Consider the following 25562-nt stretch of genomic DNA (forward strand, 5'->3'; position numbering starts at 1 on the left):
TGCTGCCAGCATTGCTGCAGAGGTTGAAGGGGTGGGGGGTCAGCCTGTCAGTGCTCAGACCATACGCCGCATCTGCATCAAATTGGTCTGCATGGCTGTCGTCCCAGAAGGAAGCCTCTTCTAAAGATGATGCACAAGAAAGCCCGTAAACAGTTTGCTGAAGACAAGCAGACTGAGGACATGGATTACTGGAACCATGTCCTGTGGTCTGATGAGACCAAGATAAACTTATTTGGTTCAGATGGTGTCAAGCGTGTGTGGCGGCAACCAGGTGAGGTGTACAAAGACAAGTGTGTCTTGCCTACAGTCAAGCATGGTGGTGGGAGTGTCATGGTCTGGGGCTGCATGAGTGCTGCCGGCACTGGGGAGCTACAGTTCATTGAGGGAACCATGAATGCCAACATGTACTGTGACATACTGAAGTAGAGCATGATCCCCTCCCTTCGGAGACTGGGCCGCAGGGCAGTATTCCAACATGATAACAACCCCAAACACACCTCCAAGACAACCACTGCCTTGCTAAAGAAGCTGCGGGTAAAGGTGATGGACTGGCCAAGCATGTCTCCAGACCTAAACCCTATTGAGCATCTGTGGGGCATCCTCAAACGGAAGGTGGAGGAGTGCAAGGTCTCTAACATCCACCAGCTCCGTGATGTCGTCATGGAGGAGTGGAAGGGGACTCCAGTGGCAACCTGTGAAGCTCTGGTGAACTCCATGCCCAAGAGGGTTAAGGCAGTGCTGGAAAATGATGGTGGCCACACAAAATATTGACACTTTGGGCCCAATTTGGATATTTTCAATTAGGGGTGTACTCACTTTTGTTGCCAGCGGTTTAGACATTAATGGCTGTGTGTTGTGTTATTTTGAGGGGACAGCAAATTTACACAGTTATACAAGCTGTACACTCACTACTTTACATTGTAGCAAAGTGTCATTTCTTCAGTGTTGTCACATGAAAAGATATACTCAAATATTTACAAATATGTGAGTGGTGTACTCACTTTTGTGAGACACTATTTATTTTTTGGGGCTTGCCTGTTTTGCATGTTATTTTGGCACTAATACGTGTCGTATATTAATTAGCGTTTGGTACCTTGGGTCGAGTGTTAGCACCAACTCACGAAACCCCCGTTTCTCGACCGTGTAAATTGGGGCCATGTCTTTGCAGATGTAAGTTGTAACGGCAGCTGTTATCTCCTTCCATCTTCGTGATTCTTTGCCATATGGTGTGCCGCTGGCAAAAGCCTCTTGCAACGTCTGAGTCTGAGTTTGTTTTGAGCACTCGACTACTTTTTTGGGGTCTCATCCATAGACTCTCTCCTTACTGTTTCACATGATTCTTGTGTAGGTGATAAGAGGTTATTGGCGTTTGAGCCTGTTGGTCGGGACCGGCCTGCGGCATATTTTGCAGAGGACGATTTTCTGGTCCACGTCAGACTTTTCATATCCAAACCACGTCCATGCGACCGAAGTAGCCCCTCTTTAGGTACGAGCTCTGTGTCTCCGTGCTCTGTGTCACGTTCACTCTCCATGTTTGTTTGTGTTGCAAATTTCCTTCCACACGGCAATACCTTGACTTTGTTGTCCTTAAGCCATTCTGACACAACTTTGGAAGTATGCTTGGGGTCATTGTCCATTTGGAAGACCCATTTGCGACCAAGCTTTAACTTCCTGACTGATGTCTTGAGATGTTGCTTCAATATATACATAATTTTCCATCCTCATGATGCCATCTATTTTGTGAAGTGCACCAGTCCCTACTGCTGCAAAGCACCCCCACAACATGATGCTGCCACCCCTGTGCTTCACGGTTGGGATGGTGTTCTTCGGCTTGCAAGCCTCCCCCTTTTTCCTCCAAACATAACAATGGTCATTATGGCCAAACAGTTCTATTTTTGTTTCATCAGACCAGAGGACATTTCTCCAAAAAGTACGATTTTTGTCCCCATGTGCAGTTGCAAACCGTAGTCTGACTTTTTATTGGCGGTTTTGGAGCAGTGGCATCTTCCTTACTGAGCGGCCTTTCAGGTTATGTCGATATAGGACTCGTTTTACTGTGGATATAGATACTTTTGTACCCGTTTCCTCCAGCATCTTCACAAGGTCCTTTGCCGTTGTTCTGTGATTGATTTGCACTTTTCGCACCAAAGTACGTTCATCTCTAGGAGACAGAGCGCTTCTCCTTCCTGAGCGGTGTGACGGCTGCATCGTCCCACGTTGTTTATATTTTCACACTATTGTTTGTACAGATGAACGTGGTACCTTCAGGCATTTGGAAATTGCTCCCAAGGATGAACCAGACTTGTGGAGGTCTACAATATTTTTTCTGAGGTCTTGGCTGATTTCTTTTGATTTTTCCATGATGTCAAGCAAATAGGCACTGAGTTTGAAGGTATGCCTTGAAAAACATCCACAGGTACACCTCCAATTGACTCAAATGATTTCAATTAGCCTACCAGAAGCTTCTAAAGCCTTGACATAATTTTCTGGATTTTTCCAAGCTGTTTAAAGGCACAGTCAACTTTGTATGTAAACTTCTGACCCTCTGGAATTGTGATACATTGAATTATAAGTGAAAAAAATCTGTCTGTAAACAATTGTTGGAAAAATTACTTGTCATGCACAAAGTAGATGTGCAAACCGAATTTCCAAAACTATAGTTTAACAAAAAATGTGTGGAAAAAAGTAGTTTCAATGACTCCAACCTAAGTGTATGTAAACTTCCGACTTCAACTGTGTATGTATATATAATGACCCTCTTATGAAGACAAGAATGATAAAACCTAACATTACAATTCAACAGTAATGATCATCATGTAACTGGAAATGTCTCTTCTAGCTGTCCCTGTCGGATTAAAGAAGGGTGGGCCAGTAGCGTGTAATGGGTCAAAACAAAAACCTGCACAGCCTGTGAGTATGCAGGACCAGGGATTGTGTCCACTAGTATACAGCAAATAGATAAGGATTTAAATTGAATCGAATAAATAACCAAATAGAATTTAATCAAACTTAACCAAATCCAATCAAATGTAACTAAATTGAATCAGTATGACTCACTCATGTCATAGAAGTGCTGCCTGAAGGCCTCCATCCAGCGCTGTGTGTCCTGGGGTGTGTGTGTGACCAGAGTGTGTGTGACAGCTTCTTCACCTCGGGTGTGCGTGTTGATGGATATACTCTGGGTATGGTGGAGAGGCCCTCTCTCGGACACATGGATGCGGGTCTCCTGAGAAGGAGAGAACACGCAATACTGAAATCTTAACAGAAGCATGTTCAAATCAAATCTAAGGTAATGACCTTAGCGTGAAATGCTTACTTACAAGCCCTTAACTCTTTCTTGAGCAGCATTGCTGGTTAAGTAAATATTTACTAAATAAAAAAAAATAAAAAAATTTAACACAATAAAACAATAAAGAGGCTATATACGGGGGGGGCTGGTGCCGAGTCAATGTGCGGGGTACAGGTTAGTCAAGGTAATTTGTAGGTTGGGTCATTTTCACAGCTTTCTATTTTCCCACAACCGGTCAAACCGATGTCATTTGGACATTTTGCACAGGCATTTTTTGTTGTTGTTGCATGTGATCCCCATTCCCTAAACGTCTTTGCTTCGTGAAAAAAGTAACCCATCTGGACAAGAGGAATACCTATGTAAGAATGCTGTTCATCGACTACAGCTCAGCATTTAACACCATAGCACCCTCCAAACTCGTCATTAAGCTCGAGACCCTGGGTCTCGACCCCCGCCCTGTGCAACTGGGTCCTGGACTTTCTGACGGGACGCCCCCAGGTGGTGAGGGTAGTAAACAACATCTCCACCCCGCTTATCCTCAACACTGGGGCCCCACAAGGGTGAGTTCTCAGCCCTCTCCTGTACTCTCTCTGGCCATGCACGCACGCCTGCAACGCAATCATCAAGTTTGCAGACGACACTACAGTGGTACGCTTGATTACCAACAACGAGACGGCCTACAGGGAGGAGGTGAGGGCCCTCGGAGTGTGGTGTCAGGAAAACATCGCACTCAACGTCAACAAAAACAAGGAGATGATCGTGGACTTCAGGAAACAGCAGTGGGAGCACCCCCTTATCCACATCGATGGGACAGTAGTGGAGTAGGTGGAAAGTTTTAAGTTACTTGGCGTACACATCACGGACAAACTGAAATGTTCCACCCACACAGACAGCATGGTGAAGAAGGCGCAACAGCGCCTCTTCAACCTCAGGAAGCTGAAGAAATTTGTTACCAAAAACACACAAACTTTTACAGATGCACAATCGAGAGCATCCTGTCAGGCTGTATCACCGCCTGGTACGGCAGCTGCTCCGCCCACAACCGTAAGGCTCTCCAGAGGGTAGTGAGGTCTGCACAATGCATCACCGGACCGGGGGCAAACTACCTGCCCTCCAGGACACCTACACCGCCCGATGTCACAGGAAGGCCAAAAAGATCATCAAGGACAACAACCACCCGAGCCACTGCCTGTTCACCCCGCTATCATCCAGAAGGCGAGGTCAGTACAGGTGCATCAAAGCTGGGACCAAGAGACTGAAAAACAGCTTCTATCTCAAGGCCATCAGACTGTTAAAACAGCCATCAATAACGCTTCGAACCCACCGACCGAGTCATTGCATCACTGCTGCATAACATTTTGCGCAGCTAGGCAACTATACTGATGCAGGTATCTTTTGCAGATGGTCACATGCGGTTGGACACATGGAGGAATCATTTTTCGCAGTGTCCTCAAAACCGTGTCTTTTTGACACAACTGCTGACAGCTACAGGGACATAAACACAAAAAATGCTGCTTGGAGACAAGTGTCCACGATAGTAGGATTGCCAGGTCAGTTTAGTAGTGAGCGTGTGCTAGATGTGGCTAGTTAACGTGAGCTAGCTAGCTAACCTTGCTTGCTAACCTAGCCAATGAGGTGTGTGTGTGTGAAAGAAAGTCATAAATTATGCTAGTTACTACCCCTGATAACTTTACCAAATAATCAAGTTTGAAAGAGTGTGAGTGTGAATGTCAGATAAATAGTAATAGTAGATACTACTGTACCCCTGATAATTTGGTCAGATAACCGTGTGTGTGTGTGTGTGTGTGTGTGTGTGTGTGTGTGTGTGTGTACAGTAGGTGACATGTTCATGATAGCTATCTAATAACTATAGTTATGCTAGGTAATGGTTTGGCTTATCATGTTCATGTCTATGTAGAAGAAGATTTTAGGAGGAAGTGGAGAGGACTCAGGGACAGGTATCAGAGAGAGAGAAGGGCAGAGAAAGAGAAGAAGAGGTCTGGGTCAGCAGCTTCAGGCCAGCAGCCTTGGTGCTTCTGCTACGTTCTTTCTTTTCTGGATCCATTTATTGTGCCTATGGCAACGAGTGGCAACAAATGCAAATTAATTACTTAAAAATCATACAATGTGATTTTCTGGATTTTTGTTTTAGATTCCGTCTCTCACAGTTGAAGTGTACCTATGATAACAATTACAGGCCTCTACATGCTTTGTAAGTAGGAAAACCAGCAAAATCGGCAGTGTATCAAATACTTGTTCTCCCCACTGTATATACTGTACTCTATACCATCTACTGCATCTTGCCTATGCCGTTCGGCCATCGCTCATCCATATATTTATATGTACATATTCTTATTCATTCCTTTACACTTGTGCGTAAAAAAGGTAGTTGTTGTGAAATTGTTAGATTATTTGTTAAATATTACTGCATGATCAGAACTAGAAGCACAAGCATTTCCCTACACTCACATTAACATCTGCTAACCATGTGTATGTGACCAATAAAATTTGATTTGATTGAAGAATTCATTTTATCGATTTATACCATTCTGGTGAGCAAGGTTTTATTTAGTATTCTAGGGCAACATATAGGCTAATGACAGAAGAGAAGCTGCATGTATCTAATTATAGACAAGTTGACAAAAAAATTGCTTAACAAAATATCGGAAATTATAAGCAGAAACATATATAAAATCAGGCAACAAAAAATCCTGCCCTCTCTGTCAAAAAAACAATTCCTTCAGTGTGTCTGACTGTAGCCTACAGCCCATTTTCTATATTAGCGGGTAAGGGCCTTAGATTTTCACTTTATTACATATAGTCAGGCGGTTGTGGATGGGTTATTAGCAAACGCGGGCAGGTGCGGGTGAACAAACAGCTGACCCGTGCACCACTCGTGCCCATAGCTGCTGTGTTGTGCACATAGCTGATGTGCATGTACTGTAGTTGCTGTCAGGCTGATAAGCACCCACCCACATTGCATGAAATAGTTGGCTTCATTGTGAGAGAATGAGCGTGGAGGGGTTAAACAGCAAGCAAACAGAAATCCCTTCCTGTAATGCTCAAAGCGAGATCTGACTTTAAACTTGCTTGTTTACCCAACCGTGGGGTAGACTGTTTGTTCCCACACCCGTGACTCTGACTCTCTATTGGTTACACAGTCTTTTGGCCTCCCATCCCATTCTAACCACCTCTCACCGGCTTTGTATTCATGTTACCTGATTAAATTGCCCTACAATATTATCTTTTTGCCATCTGATGCACATTCAAAATGTTAGAAATCAACACTGCAGAGCTCTCCCTGTCCTCTGCCGTGTCCTGATTATATCTGGAAATGTGCATGTACACCCTGGCCCATCTACTGTTGCTAGCCCCATTTCTGATTTGTGCTCTGATATCTGCTTCACTGATTTCTGCTCTTGTAAAAGCCTGGGTTTTCTGCACATTAACACTAGAAGCTTATTACCTAAAATGTATCAATTGAAAGTGTGGGTTCACAGCTCCAATCCAGATGTGTTGGTCATTACTGAGAAGTGGTTAAGAAAGAGTATTTTGAACACTGATGTTATCCTTTCTGGTTATAACCTTTTTCTGCAAGACAAATCTTCCAAAGGTAGTGGAGGGGAAATCTTTACCAAGGAACACTTTCAGTGCTCGGTTGTCTCCATCAAGTCTGTCCCCAAACAATTTGATTTGCTGGTTTTACACATTAAACTTTCATCTAACTCTTTGTTGACTGTTGCTGGGTGTTATCGTCCTCCATCAGCACCGGTCTGAACCCTACCTGCCCTAAGCTCTCTCCTGGACCCTTACACTTGGTCTGAATTTGTCCTGCTAGGTGACCTAAACTGGGACATGCTAAACCACCTGACCAAATCCTAAAGCAATGGGACTTACCAATCCCACAAGGTATGAGTCCAAACACCCAGAAAAGGCTACTCTCCCTGATGTTATCCTCACAAATAATCCTGATAGGTCATTACAGAAAACACCATTGATCGCTGTTTCACAGCCTGTGTTCGTAATGGCTGCTCAGTGAAACGACCTGTCCTGATTTGTTGACACTTGCTCATTAAGGTTTTTTAGCAAGCCTTCCTTCATGATCTGGCCTCTAAATTGGTATAGAATCAGCTTGATCCCCTCCGTTGAAGACGCTTGGACCTTCTTTTTTGATATTTTCAGATGGTATCGTTAACAAATATGCACCCATAATGAAAATTATAATTAGAAAACAGGTTCAGCCCCTGGTTCGACCGTGATCTGGCAGAGTTTAAATCACCACCTCATTAAGTCAGTATTCCTATTTCACTCAGCCATGCCTTATTGCCCACCAAACATTTCCTCAAATCCCCGATGCTCCTCCCTCTTTTTTGCCACTGCCCCCGCTACAAAGTTTCTCCCTGCAGGCGGTCAGAGTCTGAGGTGCTAAAGGAGCTCCTTAAACTTCACCCCAAAAAACATTGTGGTGTTGCTGCCATGCTAGGTTGTCATGCGGTGTTGCTGCCATGCTAGGTTGTCATGCGGTGTTGCTGCCATGCTAGGTTGTCATGCGGTGTTGCTGCCATGCTAGGTTGTCATGCGGTGTTGCTGCCATGCTAGGTTGTCATGCGGTGTTGCTGCCATGCTAGGTTGTCATGCGGTGTTGCTGCCATGCTAGGTTGTCATGCGGTGTTGCTGCCATGCTAGGTTGTCATGCGGTGTTGCTGCCATGCTAGGTTGTCATGCGGTGTTGCTGCCATGCTAGGTTGTCATGCGGTGTTGCTGCCATGCTAGGTTGTCATGCGGTGTTGCTGCCATGCTAGGTTGTCATGCGGTGTTGCTGCCATGCTAGGTTGTCATGCGGTGTTGCTGCCATGCTAGGTTGTCATGCGGTGTTGCTGCCATGCTAGGTTGTCATGCGGTGTTGCTGCCATGCTAGGTTGTCATGCGGTGTTGCTGCCATGCTAGGTTGTCATGCGGTGTTGCTGCCATGCTAGGTTGTCATGCGGTGTTGCTGCCATGCTAGGTTGTCATGCGGTGTTGCTGCCATGCTAGGTTGTCATGCGGTGTTGCTGCCATGCTAGGTTGTCATGCGGTGTTGCTGCCATGCTAGGTTGTCATGCGGTGTTGCTGCCATGCTAGGTTGTCATGCGGTGTTGCTGCCATGCTAGGTTGTCATGCGGTGTTGCTGCCATGCTAGTTTGTCATGCGGTGTTGCTGCCATGCTAGGTTGTCATGCGGTGTTGCTGCCATGCTAGGTTGTCATGCGGTGTTGCTGCCATGCTAGGTTTTCATGCGGTGTTGCTTCCATGCTAGGTTGTCATGCGGTGTTGCTGCCATGCTAGGTTGTCATGTGTTGCTGCCATGCTAGGTTGTCATGTGTTGCTGCCATGCTAGGTTGTCATGTGTTGCTGCCATGCTAGGTTGCCATGTGTTGCTGCCATGCTAGGTTGCCATGTGTTGCTGCCATGCTAGGTTGCCATGTGTTGCTGCCATGCTAGGTTGCCATGTGTTGCTGTCATGCTAGGTTGCTGTCACGTCCTGGCCAGTATAAGGGTTAATTGTTATTGTAGTTTGGTCAGGACGTGGCAGAGGGTATTTGGTTTATGTGGTTCGGGGTGGTGGTTTTTCTAAAAAGGGCATTTGATTTATGTATTCCGGGTGGTGGTTTTTCTAAAAAGGGCATTTGATTTATGTATTCCGGGGGTTTTGGGCACTGTTCCTTGTTTATGTAATTCTGTGTTGAGTTAATTGGGGTGGACTTCCAATTGAAGGCAGCTGTTTGGTGTTGCCTTTGATTGGAAGTCCTATATTAGTTGGGTGTGTTTGTCTGTGTAATTGTGGGAGATTGTTTCGCCGAGTGAGCCATTCAAGACTGTTTCGTTGTTCGTAAGTTCGTTTTGGTGTTCACTTAGTTTGTAAATAAATACACAAGATGAGCATCAACATTCCTGCTGCGTTTTGGTCCTCCTTAACCAACGACAACCGTGACAGTTGCCATGTGTTGCTGCCATGCTAGGTTGCCATGTGTTGCTTGCCATGTGTTGCTGCCATGCTAGGTTGTCATGTGTTGCTGCCATGCTAGGTTGTCATGTGTTGCTGCCATGCTAGGTTGTCATGTGTTGCTGCCATGCTAGGTTGTCTTAGGTCTCCATGTAGTGTTGGTGTCTCTTGTCGAGATGGGTGTTTTGTCCTATCTTTATTTTAATCCTAGGCCCCTCTCCCTTGCAGAAGGTATTTTGCCTACTGGTAGGCTGTCATTCTAAATAAGAATTTGTTCTTAACTAACTTGCCTAGTTAAATAAAAGCAATAAAAAATAATCTCCAGGCAAGGGGTGTCTTTGGGTTACACTTCGACAGTGCTCTCTAGTGGACTGATCATGAAACTGCAGCAGACTTCAAAGAAATCAAATTCTATGTCACATGCACCAAATACAACAGGTAGAACTTACAGTGAAATGCTTACTTACGCGCCCTTCGTTATTTAAAAGCATTATTGGTTATGTAAGAAAAATGTGATGAACCAAAAAGAGTAAAACTAGTAACACAATAACAACGAGGCTATATACAAGGTGTACCGGTACCGAGTCAATGTGCAGGGGTATGGGTTAGTCAAGATAATTAAGGTAATATGTACATGTAGGTAGGGTTAAAGTGACTACGCATACATAAAAAACAGAGAGTAGCAGCAGTATATGTGAAGATTGTGAAGGGCCAAAAGTATGTGCACATTCGAACATCTCATTCCAAAATCATGGGCATTAATATGGAGTTGGTCCACCCTTTGCTGCTATAACAGCCTCCACTCTTCTGGGAACGCTTTCCACTTGATGTTGGAACATTGCTGCTGGGATTTGATTCCATTCAGCCACAAGAGCATTAATGAGGTCAGGCACTGATGTTGGACAATTAGTCCTTCCTCGCAGTCGGCGTTCTAATTCATCCCAAAGGTGGGTTTGAAGTCAGGGCTCTGTGCAGGCCAGTCAAGTCCTTCCACACTGATCGACAAACCATTTCTGTATGGACCTCGCTTTGTGCATTGTCATGCTGAAACAGGAAAGAGCCTTTCCCAAACTGTTGCCACAAAGCTGGAAAAACAGAATCATCTAGAATGTCATTGTATGCTGTAGCATTAAAATGTCCCTTCACTGGAACTAAGGGGCCTAGCCCGAACCATGAATAACAGCCCCAGACCATTATTCCTCCTCCACAAAACTTTACAGTTGGCACTATACAGTCGGGCAGATAGCATTCTTCCGGTATCCACCAAACCCACATTCATTCGTCGGACTGCCAGATGACAAAGCATGATTCATCACTCCAGAGAACGCGTTTCCACTGCTCCCTAGTCCAATGGAGGCGAGCTTTACACCATCCCAAAGCTTGGTATTGCGCATGTTGATCCTAGGCTTGTGTGAGGCTGCTCGCCCATGGAAACCCATTTCATGAAGCTCCCGACGAACAGTTATTGTGCTGGCGTTGCTTCTAGAGGCAGTTTGGAACTCGGTAATGAGTGTTGCAACCGGGGGCAGATGATTTTTACGAGCTACATGCTTAAGAACTCGGCGGTCCAGTTCTGTGAGCTTGTGTGGCTGAGCCGTTGTTGCGCCTAGGCGTTTCCACTTCACAATAACAGGACTTACAGTTGACCAGGGCAGCTCTAGCAGGACAGAAATCTGACGAACTGACTTGTTGGAAAAGTGGTAAGCTATGACGGTCCCATGTTGAAAGTCACTGAGCTCTTCAGTGTGGCCATTCTACTGCCAATGTTTGTCTATGGAGATGTCATGGCTGTGTGCTCAAATTTATACACCTGTCAGCAACGGCTCGGTCTGAAATAGCCAAATCCACTAATTTGAAGGTGTCCACATACTTTTGGCCAGGTACTATGTGTGTGTGGCATCAATATGCATGTGTGTGTTTGTGTGAGTGTATGGTTAGAGTCTAGTGAGTGTACATCAAGGCTGTGCAAGAGTCTGAATAAAATAAGGGGGTCAATGCAAATAGTCCAGTGGCCATTTGATTAACTGTTCAGCAGTCTTATGGCTTCGGGGTAGAAGCGTTAAAGAGCCTTTTAGTCTCAGACTTGGCACTCCGGTACCGCTTGTCATGCGGTAGCAGAGAAAACAGTCTATGACTTGGGTGGCTGGAGTCTGACCATTTTTAAGGCCTTCCTCTTACACCGCCTGGAATAGAGGTCCTGGATGGCAGGAAGCTCAGCCCCAGTGATGTACTGGACTGTATGCAGAGTGGTGTTGTGCTGTTATTTCTTGCTACAAGGGGTGTACACCTCTAATAAAAACAATATTGTCCTTTTGTGGGTGCTAAATGTGATTATAGTTCAGTATTTATGCAAATTTGCGTCAGTCTCTGCATTTTGGCCGTGTGTATGGATGACTGAGTGTGAATATGCTGACGTGTCTACAGGAGTAACAAACCTTGTTGATGGCGATGGTGAATAACGGTTCCTCTTGGGCAACCATGCTCTCTTGACTGTGGTAACAGATAAGACTTGTCCCTTTGAGGACACCGTAGGTGTCAGTCCAGCACTCAGGCTCCTTCTCAAGCTGATCATGAGAATGGTAGGAATGATTATAACGATGCTTTTAACTAAACTAGAGTGCATTCGGAAAGTATTCAGACACTGACTTTTTCCACATTTTGTTACGTTACAGCCTTATTCTAAAATTGATTCAATTAATTGTTTTCCTCAATCTACACACAATACCCCATAATGACACAAAAAGACAGGTTTTTAGACATGTTTGCAAATTTATAAAAAAAAATTTAAAAAAAAACTTATTTTCATAAGTATTCAGACCCTTTGCTATGAGACTCGATATTGAGCTCAGGTGCATCCTGTTTCCATTGATCATCCTTGAGATGTTTCTACAACTTGATTGGTGTCCACCTGTGGTAAATTCAATTGATTGGACATGATTTGGAAAGGCACACACCTTGTCTATGTAAGGTCCCACAGTTAACAGTGCATGTCAGAGCCAAAACCATGCCCTGAGGTCGAAGGAATTGTTCGTAGAGCTCCAAGACAGGATTGTGTGGAGTCACAGATCTGGGTAAGGGTATGAAAACATTTCTGTAGCACTGAAGGTCCAAGAACACAGTGGCCTCCATCACTCTTAAATGGAAGAAGTTTGGAACCACCAAGACTCTTCCTAGAGTGTCTGTGGAGATGGGAGAACCTTCCAGAAGGACAACCATCTCTGCAGCACAATCAGGCCTTTATGGTAGAGTGGCCAGACGGAAGCCACTCCTCAGTAAAAGGCACATGACAGCCCGCTTGGAGTTTGCGAAAAGGCACCTAAAGGACTCAGACCACGAGAACCAAAAAAAAGTCTCTGGTCTGATGAAACCAAGATTGAACTCTTTGTCCTGAATGCCAAGCGTCACGTCTGGAGGAAACATGGCACCATCTCTACAGCAAAGCCTGATGGTGGCAGCATCATGCTGTGGGGATGTTTTTGAGTGGCCCAGCCAGAGTTTGGACTTGAACCCAATCGAAGGTCTCTGGAGAGGCCTGAAAATAGCTGTGCAGCGATGCTCCCCATCCAACCTGATAGAGCTTGAGAGGATCTGCAGAGAAGAATGGAAGAAACTCCCCAAATACAGATGTGCCAAGCTTTTAGCATCATACCCAAGAAGACTCGAGGCTGTAATCGCTGCCAAAGATGCTTCAACAAAGTACTGAGTAAAGAGTCTGAATACTTATGTAAATGCGATTTCAGTTTTTTATATGCATTTGCCAAAAGAATCTAAACACCTATTCTTATTTTGTCATTATGGCGTATTGTGCGTAGATTGATGAGAGAAAAAAACGACTGAATCCATTTTAGAATAAGGCTGTAACGTAACAAAACATGGAAAAAGTCAAGGTTGTCGGAATACTTTTGGAAGGCACTGTAATTACGACTCTAATGATCATACTAAAACTGAGAATGATTAAACAAATGATGTGAATGATGATGGTGGGTGTGATACTGATGGCGGTGACTAAGAGTTCACTCACCTTGATCCTGCCGCTGATAACCTGCTGGGTCATACAGAGAGGCTGGGCTACCAGACGGCAACACACACTGCCATAGAGAGGCAGCCAGAATGCACTGTCCTCTGGAACAATATTGGTTAATGAGTTTGTTGCTTGCTATACAAGGACAGTAAACGGCCTAAGGAGAGGAGTCACCACTCACCTGTGGCTGATATGGACAGGTCGTGTGTTCTGAAGCTGTCCTGAACATGTGCTATTGTCAGTGTGGTGTGGGCCAGAAGGTGATACTTTGGCCCCCTGTAAACAGAAACCACACACAATCGACAGTTAGTCTGAACTTACTGCATGTAAGTATGCATATTTGACGACATGTGTGGCCAGTTTGATTTGACATTTGCATCACCGTTGCGTGTGTGTGTGTGTCATGCATATGCAAGCTGTTACATCAACACTCACTCTGTACAGAGAGCAGGCAGCAGAGGTGGTGGAGACCCTCCTCGTCCATCACATCCCTCTACGTTGGATATGGTACCACAGGCTGCAGACTCTAGAGCTGCCCTGATCCTCCTCCCAGAGGTGCAGCCCAGGGAGCTGCTGAGGCGGTTATGTCTCCTGGGTCCTAGTGCCCCTGGGCCCGGAGAGAAGTCCTCCACCACACAGGTACTGTACAGCTCCACACGGATCTCAAAGCACGGGCTCGCCTCCTTACTGGATCATATACAGGAACCAACACACACACACAGATGAATATAGCAATGGACATAATGAAATACAGAATTACACACAACTAAACTGAAGAGGACAGAAGTTCTCTACATGTTTCTGAGCAAATATTAAAACCACAGACAAAATGCTACATCACCTGCACTAATAGTGTCATATAAGTTAAGGAGACAAAATGAGAGCAACTCGAGCAGCCACTTGCAATATGACGGTGTCCTCGAAGCAGATGTCAGTCAAAGTCCTGTCCGCCATCACCAGGTCTGTGTCATAGATCTCTCTGCCACACTGGAGCAGACAGAACACAGCACAGCGATGCAGCTCTGAAAGATAGCAAGATAGATAGAGAAAGAATAGAATAGAGTGGGAGATGGAGATGGAGAGGATGGAGTTTTAGAGAAAAGAAGATGGGCAGAGAGAGCAGAAAGAGAACAGGACAGAGATGGCAGAAAAAGTGAGAACGTAGTAGGTTAAGTAAGAGTCCAATAACTACACCTTTACAGGATTAACTTGTGTGACCTCTAAATCTGACCTGATTTCAGATGTAGCTCTGAGAGGAGCCACGATAATACAAGTGTTTTTAGAAACAAACAGGAGGCAGTTAATTGAATGTGCTTACCCCACATGCACGAGTCATAATCTGCATGGATTAGCCACGTAACTGGTTTAGACCAGATTATAGATTGAGACCTTAGATTTACTCCATCAATGGAATGTATGTACTCAGGACACTCTGGTAGTGGTGGGAGAGATATGGCTCAAATTAAACTCTGATGAACTGATGACGTACCGGCCGGGTACACTTAAATACAAATAGCCAATAGAGACTCCACTCTCTCAATATGCACCACTTGCATTCTAATCTAACCAAAGGGTTACCAGTAGCTGTTCCATTCAATTCAAACATTACTGTTAGGAGCTAGATGCTATCAAGTGCTATTACTGTCTAATGTTGTTATTGGATGTGAGATGTTCAGGACCGATGTTGAGGAGCGAGGATTTAATCCCCCCCAAAGTTATGTGTGTCTCTGGCATGAACAGATGATGCGTTGTCATGACAGGGTTAGTGACAGCACCATCTGAGGTTATATGGGACTCACCTCCTTTGCTCTTGAAGTACTCTGAGTCTTTCCACATGAGTGGGATACGCAGGTCTGAGAGACAGAGAGACAGCGAGAGAGGGAGAATGAGACATTTCTGTTAGATATAGTACTCCTACCTGTATCTGTTGGGCAAATCAAAACCAAATGTTATTGTCACATACACATGGTTAGCAGATGTTATTGCGAGAGTAGCGGAATGCTTATGCTTCTACTGTAGATCCGACAATGCAGCAGTATGTAACAGGTAATATCTAACAATTCCACAACAAAACCTAATACACACCATCTAGTAAAGGAATGGGAAGAGGATATATATGTATAACATATATGGATGAGCAGTGACAGAGAGGCTAAGATGCATTAGATAGTGAAGGATACAGTATATACATATGAGATGAGTAATGTGAGATATGTAAACATTCTTTAATAATGCCTCTTTAAGTGACTAGTTTTCCATTTATTAAAGTGGCCAATGATATCAAGTCTGTAGGTAGGCAGCCGCCTCTCTGTGCTTGTGGTGGCTGTTTAACAATCTGATGAGAAGATGTTTTTCAATCTCTCTGTCCCAGCTTTGATGCACCTGTACTGAACTCGCCTTCTGGATGGAATCGGGGTGAACAGGCAGTGGCTCGGGTGGTTGTTGTCCTTGATTATCTATTTTGCCTTCCTGTGACATCGGGTGTTGTAGGTGTCATGGAGGGCAGGTAGTTTGCCCCCGATGATGTGTTATGCAGACCGCACCACCCTCTGGAGAGCCCTGCGGTTGTGGGCGTTGCAGTTGCCGTACCAGGCGGTGATTGTGCACCTGTAAAGGTTAGTGAGGGTTTTCGGTGACAAACCACATTTTGTCAGCCTCCTGAGGTTGAAGAGGCACTGTTGCGCCTTCACCACACTGTCTGTGCGAGTGGACCATTTCAGTTTGTCGGTGATATGTACAGCGAGGAACTTTCCAACTTCACTACTGTCCCGTCGATGTGGATAGGGGGGTGCTCCCTTTGCTGTTTCCTGAAGTCCACAGTCATCTCTTTTGTTTTGCTGACATTGAGTGAGAGGTTATTTTCTTGGCACACACCGAGGGCCCTCACTTCCTCCTTGTAGGCTCTCGTCATTGTTGGTAATCAAGCCTACCACTGTAGTGTCGTCAGCAAACTTGATGATTGTGTTGGAGGCGCGCATGGCCACCCAGTTGTGGGTAAACAGGGAGTACGGGAGAGGGCTGAGAACGTACCCTTGTGGAGACCCAGTGTTGAGGATGTTGTTTCCTACCTTCACCACCTGCGGGCGGACCGTTAGGAAGTCCAGGACCCAGTTGCACAGGGCGGAGTCGAGACCCAGGGTCTCAAGCTTAATGATGAAATTGGAGGGTACTATGGTGTTGAATGCTGAGCTGTAGTCAATGAACAGCAGACTTAGATAGGTATTCCTCTTTTCCAGATGGGATAGGGCAGTGTGATGGCGATTGCATCGTCTGTGACCCTATTGGGGCTGTAAGCAAATTGGAGTGGGTCTAGAGTATCAGGTAGAGTGGAGGTGATATGATCCTTGACTAGTCTCTCAAAGCACTTCATGATGACAGAAGTGAGTGCTACAGGGCTATAGTCATTTAGTTCAGTTACCTTTGCTTTCTTGGAAACAGGAACAATGGTGGCCATCTTGAAGCATGTGGGGACAGCAAACTGGGATAGGGATTGGTTGAATATGTCCGTAAACACACCAGCCAGCTGGTCTGCGCATGCTCTGAGAACGTGGCTAGGGATGCCATCTGGACCGGCAGCCTTGCGAGGGTTAACACGTTTAAATGTTTTACTCACGTTGGCCATGGAGAAGGAGAGCCCACAGGCTTTGGTAGCGGGCCGTGTCAGTGGCACTGTATTGTCCTCAAAGCGAGCAAAAAAGTAGGTTAATTTGTCTGGGAGAAAGACGTCGATTGTCTGTAGACACTGCCACATACAGTTGAAGTCGGAAGTTTACATACACTTAGGTTAGAGTCATTAAAACTCGTTTTTCAACCATTCCACAAATATCTTGTTAACAAACTATAGTTTTGGCAAGTCGGTTAGGACATCTACGTTGTGCATGACACAGGCCAACCACCGTCGTGTCGTCAGGAAACTTAATGATGGTGTTGGAGTAATGCCACGCAGTCTTGGTGAACAGGGAGTACAAGAGGGGACTAAGCAAGCATCTACTTTGTGCATGACAAGTAATTTTTCCAACAATTGTTTACAGACAGCTTATTTCACTTAATCACAATTCCAGTGGGCCAGAAGTTTACATACACTAAGTTGACTGTGCCTTTAAACAGCTTCGAAAATTCCAGAAAATTATGTTATGGCTTTAGAAGCTTCTGATAGGCTAATTGACATCGTTTGAGTCAATTGGAGGTGTACCTGTGGATGTATTTCAAGGCCTACCTTCAAACTCAGTGCCTCTTTGCTTGACATCATGGGGAAATCAAAAGAAATCAGCCAAGACCTCAGGAAAAAAAATTGTAGACCTCCATAAGTCTGGTTCATCCTTGGGAGAAATTTCCAAACGCCTGAAGGTAACACGTTCATCTGTACAAACATCATGGGACCACGCAGCCATCATACTGCTCAGGAAGGAGACGTGTTCTGTCTCCTAGAGATGAACGTACTTTGGTGCGAAAAGTGCAAATCAATCCCAGAACAACAGCAAAGGACCTTGTGAAGATGCTGGAGGAAACAGGTACAAAAGTATCTATATCCACAGTAAAACGAGTCCTATATCGACATAACCTGAAAGGCCACTCAGCAAGGAAGAAGCCACTGCTCCAAAACCGCAATAAAAAAGTCAGACTACAGTTTGCAACTGCACATGGGGACAAAGATCGTACTTTTTGGAGAAATGTCCTCTGGTTTGATGAAACAAAAATAGAACTGTTTGGCCATAATGATCATCGTTATGTTTGGAGGAAAAAGGGGAAGGCTTGCAAGCCGAAGAACACCATCCCAACCGTGAAGGACGGGGGTGGCAGCATCATGTTGTGGGGGTGCTTTGCTGCAGGAAGGACTGGTGCACTTCACAAAATAGATGGCATCATGAGGTAGGAAAATGATGTGAATATATTGAAGCAACATCTCAAGACATCAGTCAGGAAGTTAAAGCTTGGTCGCAAATGGGTCTTCCAAATGGTCAATGACCCCAAGTATACTTCCAAAGTTGTGGCAAAATGGCTTTAGGACAACAAAGTTAAGGTGTTGGGGTGGCCATCACAAAGCCCTGACCTCAATCGCATAGAAAATGTGTGGGCAAGACTGAAAAAGCGTGTGCGTGCAAGGAGGCCTACAAACCTGACTCAGTTACACCAGCTCTGTCAGGAGGAATTGGCCAAAATTCACCGAACTTAATTGTGGGAAGCTTGTGGAAGGCTACCCGGAACATTTGACCCAAGTTAAACAATTTAAAGGCAATGCTACCAAATACTAATTGAGTGTATGTAAACTTCTGACCCACTGGGAATGTGATGAAAGAAATAAAAGCTGAAATAAATCACTCTACTATTATTCTGACATTTCACATTCTTAAAATAAAGTGGTGATCCTAACTGACGTAAGACAAGGAATTTTTACTAGGATTAAATGTCAGGAATTGTGGAAAAACTGAATTTAAATGTATTTGGCTAAGGTGTATGTAAACTTTGACTTCAACTGTACGTCTCATGTTTGAGCCGTTGAACTGCGACTCCACTTTGTCTCTATAGTGACCTCTTGCTTGTTTGATTGCCTTACGGAGGGAATAACTTCACTGTATTCGGCCATGTTTCCAGTCGCCTAGCCATGATTACATGCGGTGGTACGTGCTTTCAGTTTTGCGCAAATGCTGCCATCAAGCCACGGTTTCTGGTAAGGGAAGGTTTTAATAGTCACAGTGGGTACAACATCTCCTATACACTTCCTTATAAACTTTCTCACCGAGTCAGCGTATATGTCAATGTTATTGTCTGAGGCTACCTGGAACATATCCCAATCCACGTGATTGAAGCAATCTTGAAGCGTGGAATCTGATTGGCCAGACCAGCGTTGGATAGACCTAAGCACGGGCACTTCCTGTTTTAGTTTCTGCCTATTCAAGGGAAGCAACAAGATGGAGTCATGGTCAGATTTGCCAGATGGAGGGCGGGGGAGGGCCGTGCATGCATTGCGGAAGTTAGAGTAGCAGTGGTCGAGTGTGTTACTCGCTTGTGTACTGCAATCGATATGCTGATAGCCTTGCTCTCAGATTAGCTTTGTTAAAATCCCCAGCTACAATAAATGCAGCCTCACTGGACTTTGCATAAAGTCCAGTGAAGTTCCTTGATGGCCGTATTGGTATCTGCTTGTGGGGGGATATACAAGGCTGTGACAATAACCGAGAAGAGTTGTCTTGGGAGATAATACGGTCAGCATTTGATTGTGAGGAATTATAGGTCAGGTGAACAAAAGGACGTGAGTTCTTGTATGTTGTTACAATTACACCATGAGTCATTAATCATGAAACATACACACCCACACTTCTTCTTACCAGAGAGATGTTTGTTCCTGTTGGCGCGATGCACTGAAAATCCCGTTGGCTGTACGGACTCCGACAGCATGTCCCCAGCTAGCCATGTCTCCGTGAAACAGAGTATGTTACAATCCCGGATATCTCTTTGGAAAGCAACTCTTGCACTAATTCCGTCGACTTTGTTAACTAGGGACTGGACATTAGCGAGTAATATACTCGGAAGCAGTGGGTGGTGTACGCGAATCCGAAGCCCCACTAGAAGACCGCTCCGGCACCCTCTCCTCCGACGGCGTTGTTTTGGGTCGGCCTCTGGAATCAGTTCAAATGCCCTGGGAGGTGCAGACAAAGGATACGCTTCGGGAAAGTCGTATTCCTGGTTGTAGTGCTGGTTGTACTGGTAAGTTGATATCTAATAGTTCTTCCCGGCTGTATGTAATAACACTTAAGGTTTTCTGGGCTAACAATGAAAGAAATAATACAAAAAAACTGCACAGTTTCCTAAGGACTTGAAGCAAAGCTGCCATCTATCGGCGCCATCTTACAATGGTGTCTGTGTGCGCATGTGTACACTCACCTGAAATGGCCACATTACCCATGCAGGGCAGCCTTTCATCCAGTGACCCACCAATACAGGACCTGCAGCGGAGAACAGAGTGGTTTTATTTATTTACTAAATTGTTATGACAACAAACTGCCCCCACCCACCCACCCACCCACCCCCTCTCTCTCCTACCTGTGGCCTACTCTCTGCAGGACCTGGGCCTCCCTCATCCTCTGCAGCTGGCTGAGCAGGGCCAGGATGCGGGTGTTGCAGGTGAGCAGACTCTTGGAGGCCTCCAGGGCCTGGTCTCTCTGGGAGCACGCAGCTAGCAGCTTACTGGCCCCCTCACGCATCCGCACCTCGCGGTCTATCTGACGCTGCACTTCACCGTCCTGAGTGGTTGAGAGTGAGAGAGCAGAGCAAGAACAATAAGGAGAGAAAGATAACAGAAAAGATAAGAGTGGCTCTACTTTACTAATCAGTTACTATTGGCTTGTGTACAGCTAGGTGACCCTTCCTCCGCATTCAACAGTGCCAAATCTAACAACACTACCCGACTCAACAGAAGTCAGAGGTCTTGGACCAGGCCTAGACAGGAGGATGAGGGCAGTAAGGATATATTCTGTCCTGTTTACCAGAAACCCTAGACAATCAAGCAGCTGGGGCTTTCCACTTCAAACAGCACAAGAAAGAGGATTGACACCCACCATCTCAGTTTGTTATGAAATCGTGTCTGTAGTTAGAAACAGATAAAATGAGCATTCCTGCAACATTTTGTTGGAATATAATCTGATCTCTTGAGATGTTAAGATAATTGATTGCGCCCAAATTGGCCATTTAAAATGTATAGGATTCATATAATATTCAATAAATATAGTACCTAACATCCAATTTGGTCCAAACTTTTTCCTTATATTCAATAAGACATGAGGAATCCCAAAAATAAAAAGCCTCCCACGGACCCCCCACATCCACGCCAGTCCCACCCCAACAACAAGTATACAGTATCAATTCTCTGTGTATGACAAGTAGTATGGAGCTGCGCTCTGAGTATAGTTTCTTCAAATTATGTAATATATTCTCAGTGAATTTGGTGACGTTTTTTTCGCCAACTGTTCAGAGAAATTTGTCTGAAGTTATTAGATTTTATGTCCCATCAGACATCCTGACATTACCAGGTTCTGACCACTAGATGATGCCATTCCTGCTATTAGGTAAATCGTGTGAATAATGTATTGGGTATACAATGTCATTTAAGTCATAGGAGTGATCTTGTCCCAGTTTACTGCATCAGTGCCATTTTGCAGAATTTGTTGTCACGAAAAGGTTTGGTCCAACTAGCTAGGAGGTTTGGTACTATATTTATTAGCCATGACCCCCACTCTCTAAGGGTATTTCCGGGGGGGGTTGGATGCAAAAAACACATTTCCAATTCACACGTGTATAATACCACACTTGTACATGTGTGAAATAGGACAAATAAGCACCCACCAAATAATAATAATACTGAACAACAATATAAACACAACACGTAAAGTGTTGGTCCCATGTTACATGAGCTGAAATAAAAGATCCCAGAAATTTTCCAAACGCACAAAAAGCTTATTTCTCTTAAGTTTTGTGCTATTAATTTACATCCCTGTTAGTGAGCATTTCTCTTTTGCCAAGATAATCCATCCACCTGACAGGTGTGGCATATCAAGAAGCTGATTAAACAGCATGATCATTACACAGGTGCACCTTGTGCTGGGGAAAATAAAAGGCCAATTTAAACATGTGCAGTTTTGTCACACAACACAATGCCACAGATGTCTCAAGTTGAGGGAGCATGCAATTGGCATGCTGACTGCAGGAATGCCCACTCTGAAAGACCCGGTCAAAATAGCATCTTGGGTTAAACAGACTGATCTGTGATAATACATACATTTTTGGACTTTTAATTTAATTATACACTGAGTGTACAAAACATTAGAAACACCTACTCTTTCCATGACAGACTGAGCAGGTGAATCCAGGTGAAAGCTATGATCCCTTATTGATGTCACCTGTTAAATCCACTTCAATCAGTGTATATGCAGGGGAGGACACAGTTAAAGAAGGATTTTTAAGCCTTGAGACATGGATTGTGTATGTGTTCCATTCAGAGTGTGAAGGGGCAAGACAAAATATTTAAGTGCCTTTGACCTGGCTATGGTAGTAGGTGCCAGGCGCACCGGTTTGAGTGTGTCAAGAACTCCAACGCTGCTGGGTTTTTCATGCTCAACAGTTTGCTGTGTAGATCAAGAATGGTCCACTACCCAAAGGCCATTCAGCCAACTTGACACAACTGTGTGAAGCATTGGAGTCAACATGGGCCAGCATCCCTATGGAACAAAATATTAATGTTTGGTACAATCAGTGTACATAAACCTCGTACCTACCCATTGTTTCTTGAAGAATATGACTCAGAAATGCCTCATGTGCCCCTTTCCTCAGCGGTTTACCAAAACAGTGGCGGGGTGATGGCTTTGTTGTAGTTTAAACTGCAGATTGACACAAATGACTCAAGTCAAGAAGAACGCTGTCTGTTCGGTCATGATGTAGTCTCTGAGCTCTCCTCACAGTCTTCTAACCTGTCCACTCAGATAATAAATACCATCCATGTCCAAAACAAGCACTTCAGTGTCAGACGTCCGAAAGAGGCACGCCCACACACACATAAAATTCCTATCCTACACTACCACTCAGTGGCCTTGTGATTTGAGTACCTGCCCTGAGATTGGATGTTTGGGAGTTCAATCCCTGGCCGAGTCATACCATAGACTGTAAAAATGGGAGCCGGTGCGTCACTGCTTGCACTCCGCATTAAGGGGATAGATTGAGGTAAGGCCCTTTTATAGACTAGCTTCCTGTCAATGGGGTGTACTTGTTCATCTAGCTGCCTCACGCTACAGAAATAGGAGACACAATCCTGGGGCATCATTTTCTTTTTAAAAAGCTGAGTACATTCGCCGTTGGTAAGGAGATCGCATAACTAGGCGTATAGACCTTATATGTTTCTTTCATTATATAAATCAATGAAATTGCAGGACCTCTCTCCTTTTCTGACATGACTTACAGTATTTCCGCTACTATAGCCTAGGCCGACAACAAATATTACCATTCATCCAGCCCTTATTTAAGCATGCTCAAAATTAAATAGACCGGTAGACTATTTGAAATATTTGACAACAATACTAGGCTACAGCATGGTGTTGCTGTGTGATAGAAGCACAACATCATAGCCTATTTAATTTCACAGCCTATACCAAGGCAGGAGATAGATCACAATCATCTATTGATAAACAAAATATTCCTCTCTGGCATAGAAGTGCAGGCTGTAACATTTACTTTTAAATTGCTCTAATAAGCAATCAATCTTGCAAAATGCGCGGCCAGTGGTTGGCACTCACTATAGGCGGCATGCATGTTTAGCTTGAAAAAGTCATTGCAAAAGATTAAAACATTCTGCCAAGATAATCCATCCACCTAACAGGTGTGGCATATCAAGAAGCTGATTAAAAATCATGATCATTACACAGGTGCACCTTGTGCCGGGGACAATGAAAGGGAACTCTAAAATGTGTTGTTTTGTCACAATGCCACAGATGTCTTTTTTTTAAGGAGTGTGCAAATTGGCATGCTGACTGCAGGAATGTCCACCAGAGCTGTTACAGAGAAATTAATGAATTTGGCAGTACATCCAACTGGCCTCACCACAGCAGACCAAGTGTAACCACACCAACCCATGACCCCCACATCCGTCTTCTTCACCTGCGGGATCGTGTGAGTCCAGCCACCCGGACAGCTGATGAAACTGTGGGTTTGCACAGCCAAAGAATTTCTGCACACACTGTCAGAAACATCCCAGGGAAGCTTATCTGCGTGCTCTTCATCCTCACCAGGGTCTAGCAGACTGCAGTTCAGCGTCGTAACCGACTTCTGTGGGAAAATGCTCAACATCGATGGCCACTGGCACGCTGGAAAAGCGTGCTCTTCACAGATGAATCCCGGTTTCAACTGTACTGGGCAGATGGCAGACAGACAGTGTGTATGGCATCGTATGGGCCAGCGGTTTGCTGATGTCAACGTTGTGAACAGAGTGCGTCATGGTGGTGGTGGGGTTATGGTATGGGCAGGCATAAGCTACAGACAATGAACACAATTGAATTTTATCGATGGCAATTTGAATGCACAGAGATACCGTGACGAGATCCTGAGGCCCATTGTCGTGCCATTCATCCACCGCCATTATCTCATGTTTCAGCATGATAATGCACGGCCCCATGTCACAAGGATCTGCACACAATTCTAAATAGATTAGGGCCTAATTTATTTATTTTAATTGAGTGATTTCCTTATAATGAACTGTAACTCAGTAAAATCTCTGAAATTGTTGCATCTTGCATCTATATTTTCGTTCAGTGTATTATATTTACTGAATATTATACGAATCCTATAAAGAAATAAATGGCCAATTTGGGTGCAATCAATTAGTTGAATTATATTTCAATAAAATAATGTTGCAGGAATGCTAATCTTATACATTTTTAACCACCGAAACCATTTCAGAAGAATCTGAGATGGGGGGTGTCATGGCTTACTGAAATGACATGGAACAACCCAGCTAAAGTATCAGGGTTTGGGCTGTGTGTGTGTGTGTGTGTGTGTGTGTGTGTGTGTGTGTGTGTGTGTGTGTGTGTGTGCACTGGCATTGGTACTTGGCAGGATAAATTCATCAGATCAGACTGCAAAGACAATACGATGTGGGGCAAAACGTGGTGACATTATCTAGCCATGTGACTGATGCTATATTGTTTTAGGTTTTGTTGCAACATTGGTTTAACTCTATATCACTATACACATTCAAACCAGTTTAAGATTAGAGGATTGGAAGAGATTAATGATCATGCTTTGTGCTGCTGCTACGTCATTTAATTATAGTATTTTGACCATTACCCTCAATGGTGTGTTATGTTTCTTTAAGCATGGATAGATCCCTTTTTTTTTTTTACATTTTATTATTTATTTAACTAAACAAGTTAGTTATGAACAAATTGTTATTTTACAATGACGACATACCTAGGCCAAACCCTAACCAGCACGACGCTGGGCCAATTGTGCACTGCCCTATGGGACTCCCAATAACGTCTGGTTGTGATACAGCCCGGGATCGAACCAGGGTCTGTAGTGATGCCTCTAGCACTTAGATGCAGTGCCTTAGACTGCTGCGCCACTTGGGAGCCCCATTACCCTTTAGTTCAGTGTACTTAACTCTGAACAACCAAATCCCCATGTGACAGTAATTTTTATTTAACTAGGCAAGTCAGTTAAGAACAAATTCTTATTTACAATGACGGCCTACCCCGGCCAAACCAGCACGACGCTGGGCCAATTGTGCGC

The 25562-nt window shown here is 44.5% G+C and overlaps 1 protein-coding gene across 3 annotated transcripts in view; it reads right to left on the minus strand.

Moving 5' to 3' along the window:
* The window catches only part of LOC115203979 (rhotekin), a 39177-nt gene that overhangs the window by 10078 nt on the left and 3537 nt on the right, over positions 1–25562 (minus strand). For 2 of the 3 annotated variants that reach the window (XM_029769122.1, XM_029769121.1), the window contains exons 2-10: positions 20334–20533; positions 20175–20236; positions 15092–15145; positions 14197–14314; positions 13728–13979; positions 13474–13568; positions 13293–13393; positions 11707–11835; positions 3058–3226 (exon numbers count right to left, since the gene is read on the minus strand). In XM_029769122.1, coding sequence (XP_029624982.1) covers positions 3058–3226; positions 11707–11835; positions 13293–13393; positions 13474–13568; positions 13728–13979; positions 14197–14314; positions 15092–15145; positions 20175–20236; positions 20334–20533 — 1180 coding nt within the window. The remainder of the gene's footprint in view (positions 1–3057; positions 3227–11706; positions 11836–13292; positions 13394–13473; positions 13569–13727; positions 13980–14196; positions 14315–15091; positions 15146–20174; positions 20237–20333; positions 20534–25562) is intronic. The other variant, XR_003880290.1, reaches the window with a different exon arrangement.

The sequence above is a fragment of the Salmo trutta genome, chromosome 12 (assembly GCF_901001165.1).
Source record: "Salmo trutta chromosome 12, fSalTru1.1, whole genome shotgun sequence".
NCBI lineage: Eukaryota > Metazoa > Chordata > Actinopteri > Salmoniformes > Salmonidae > Salmo > Salmo trutta.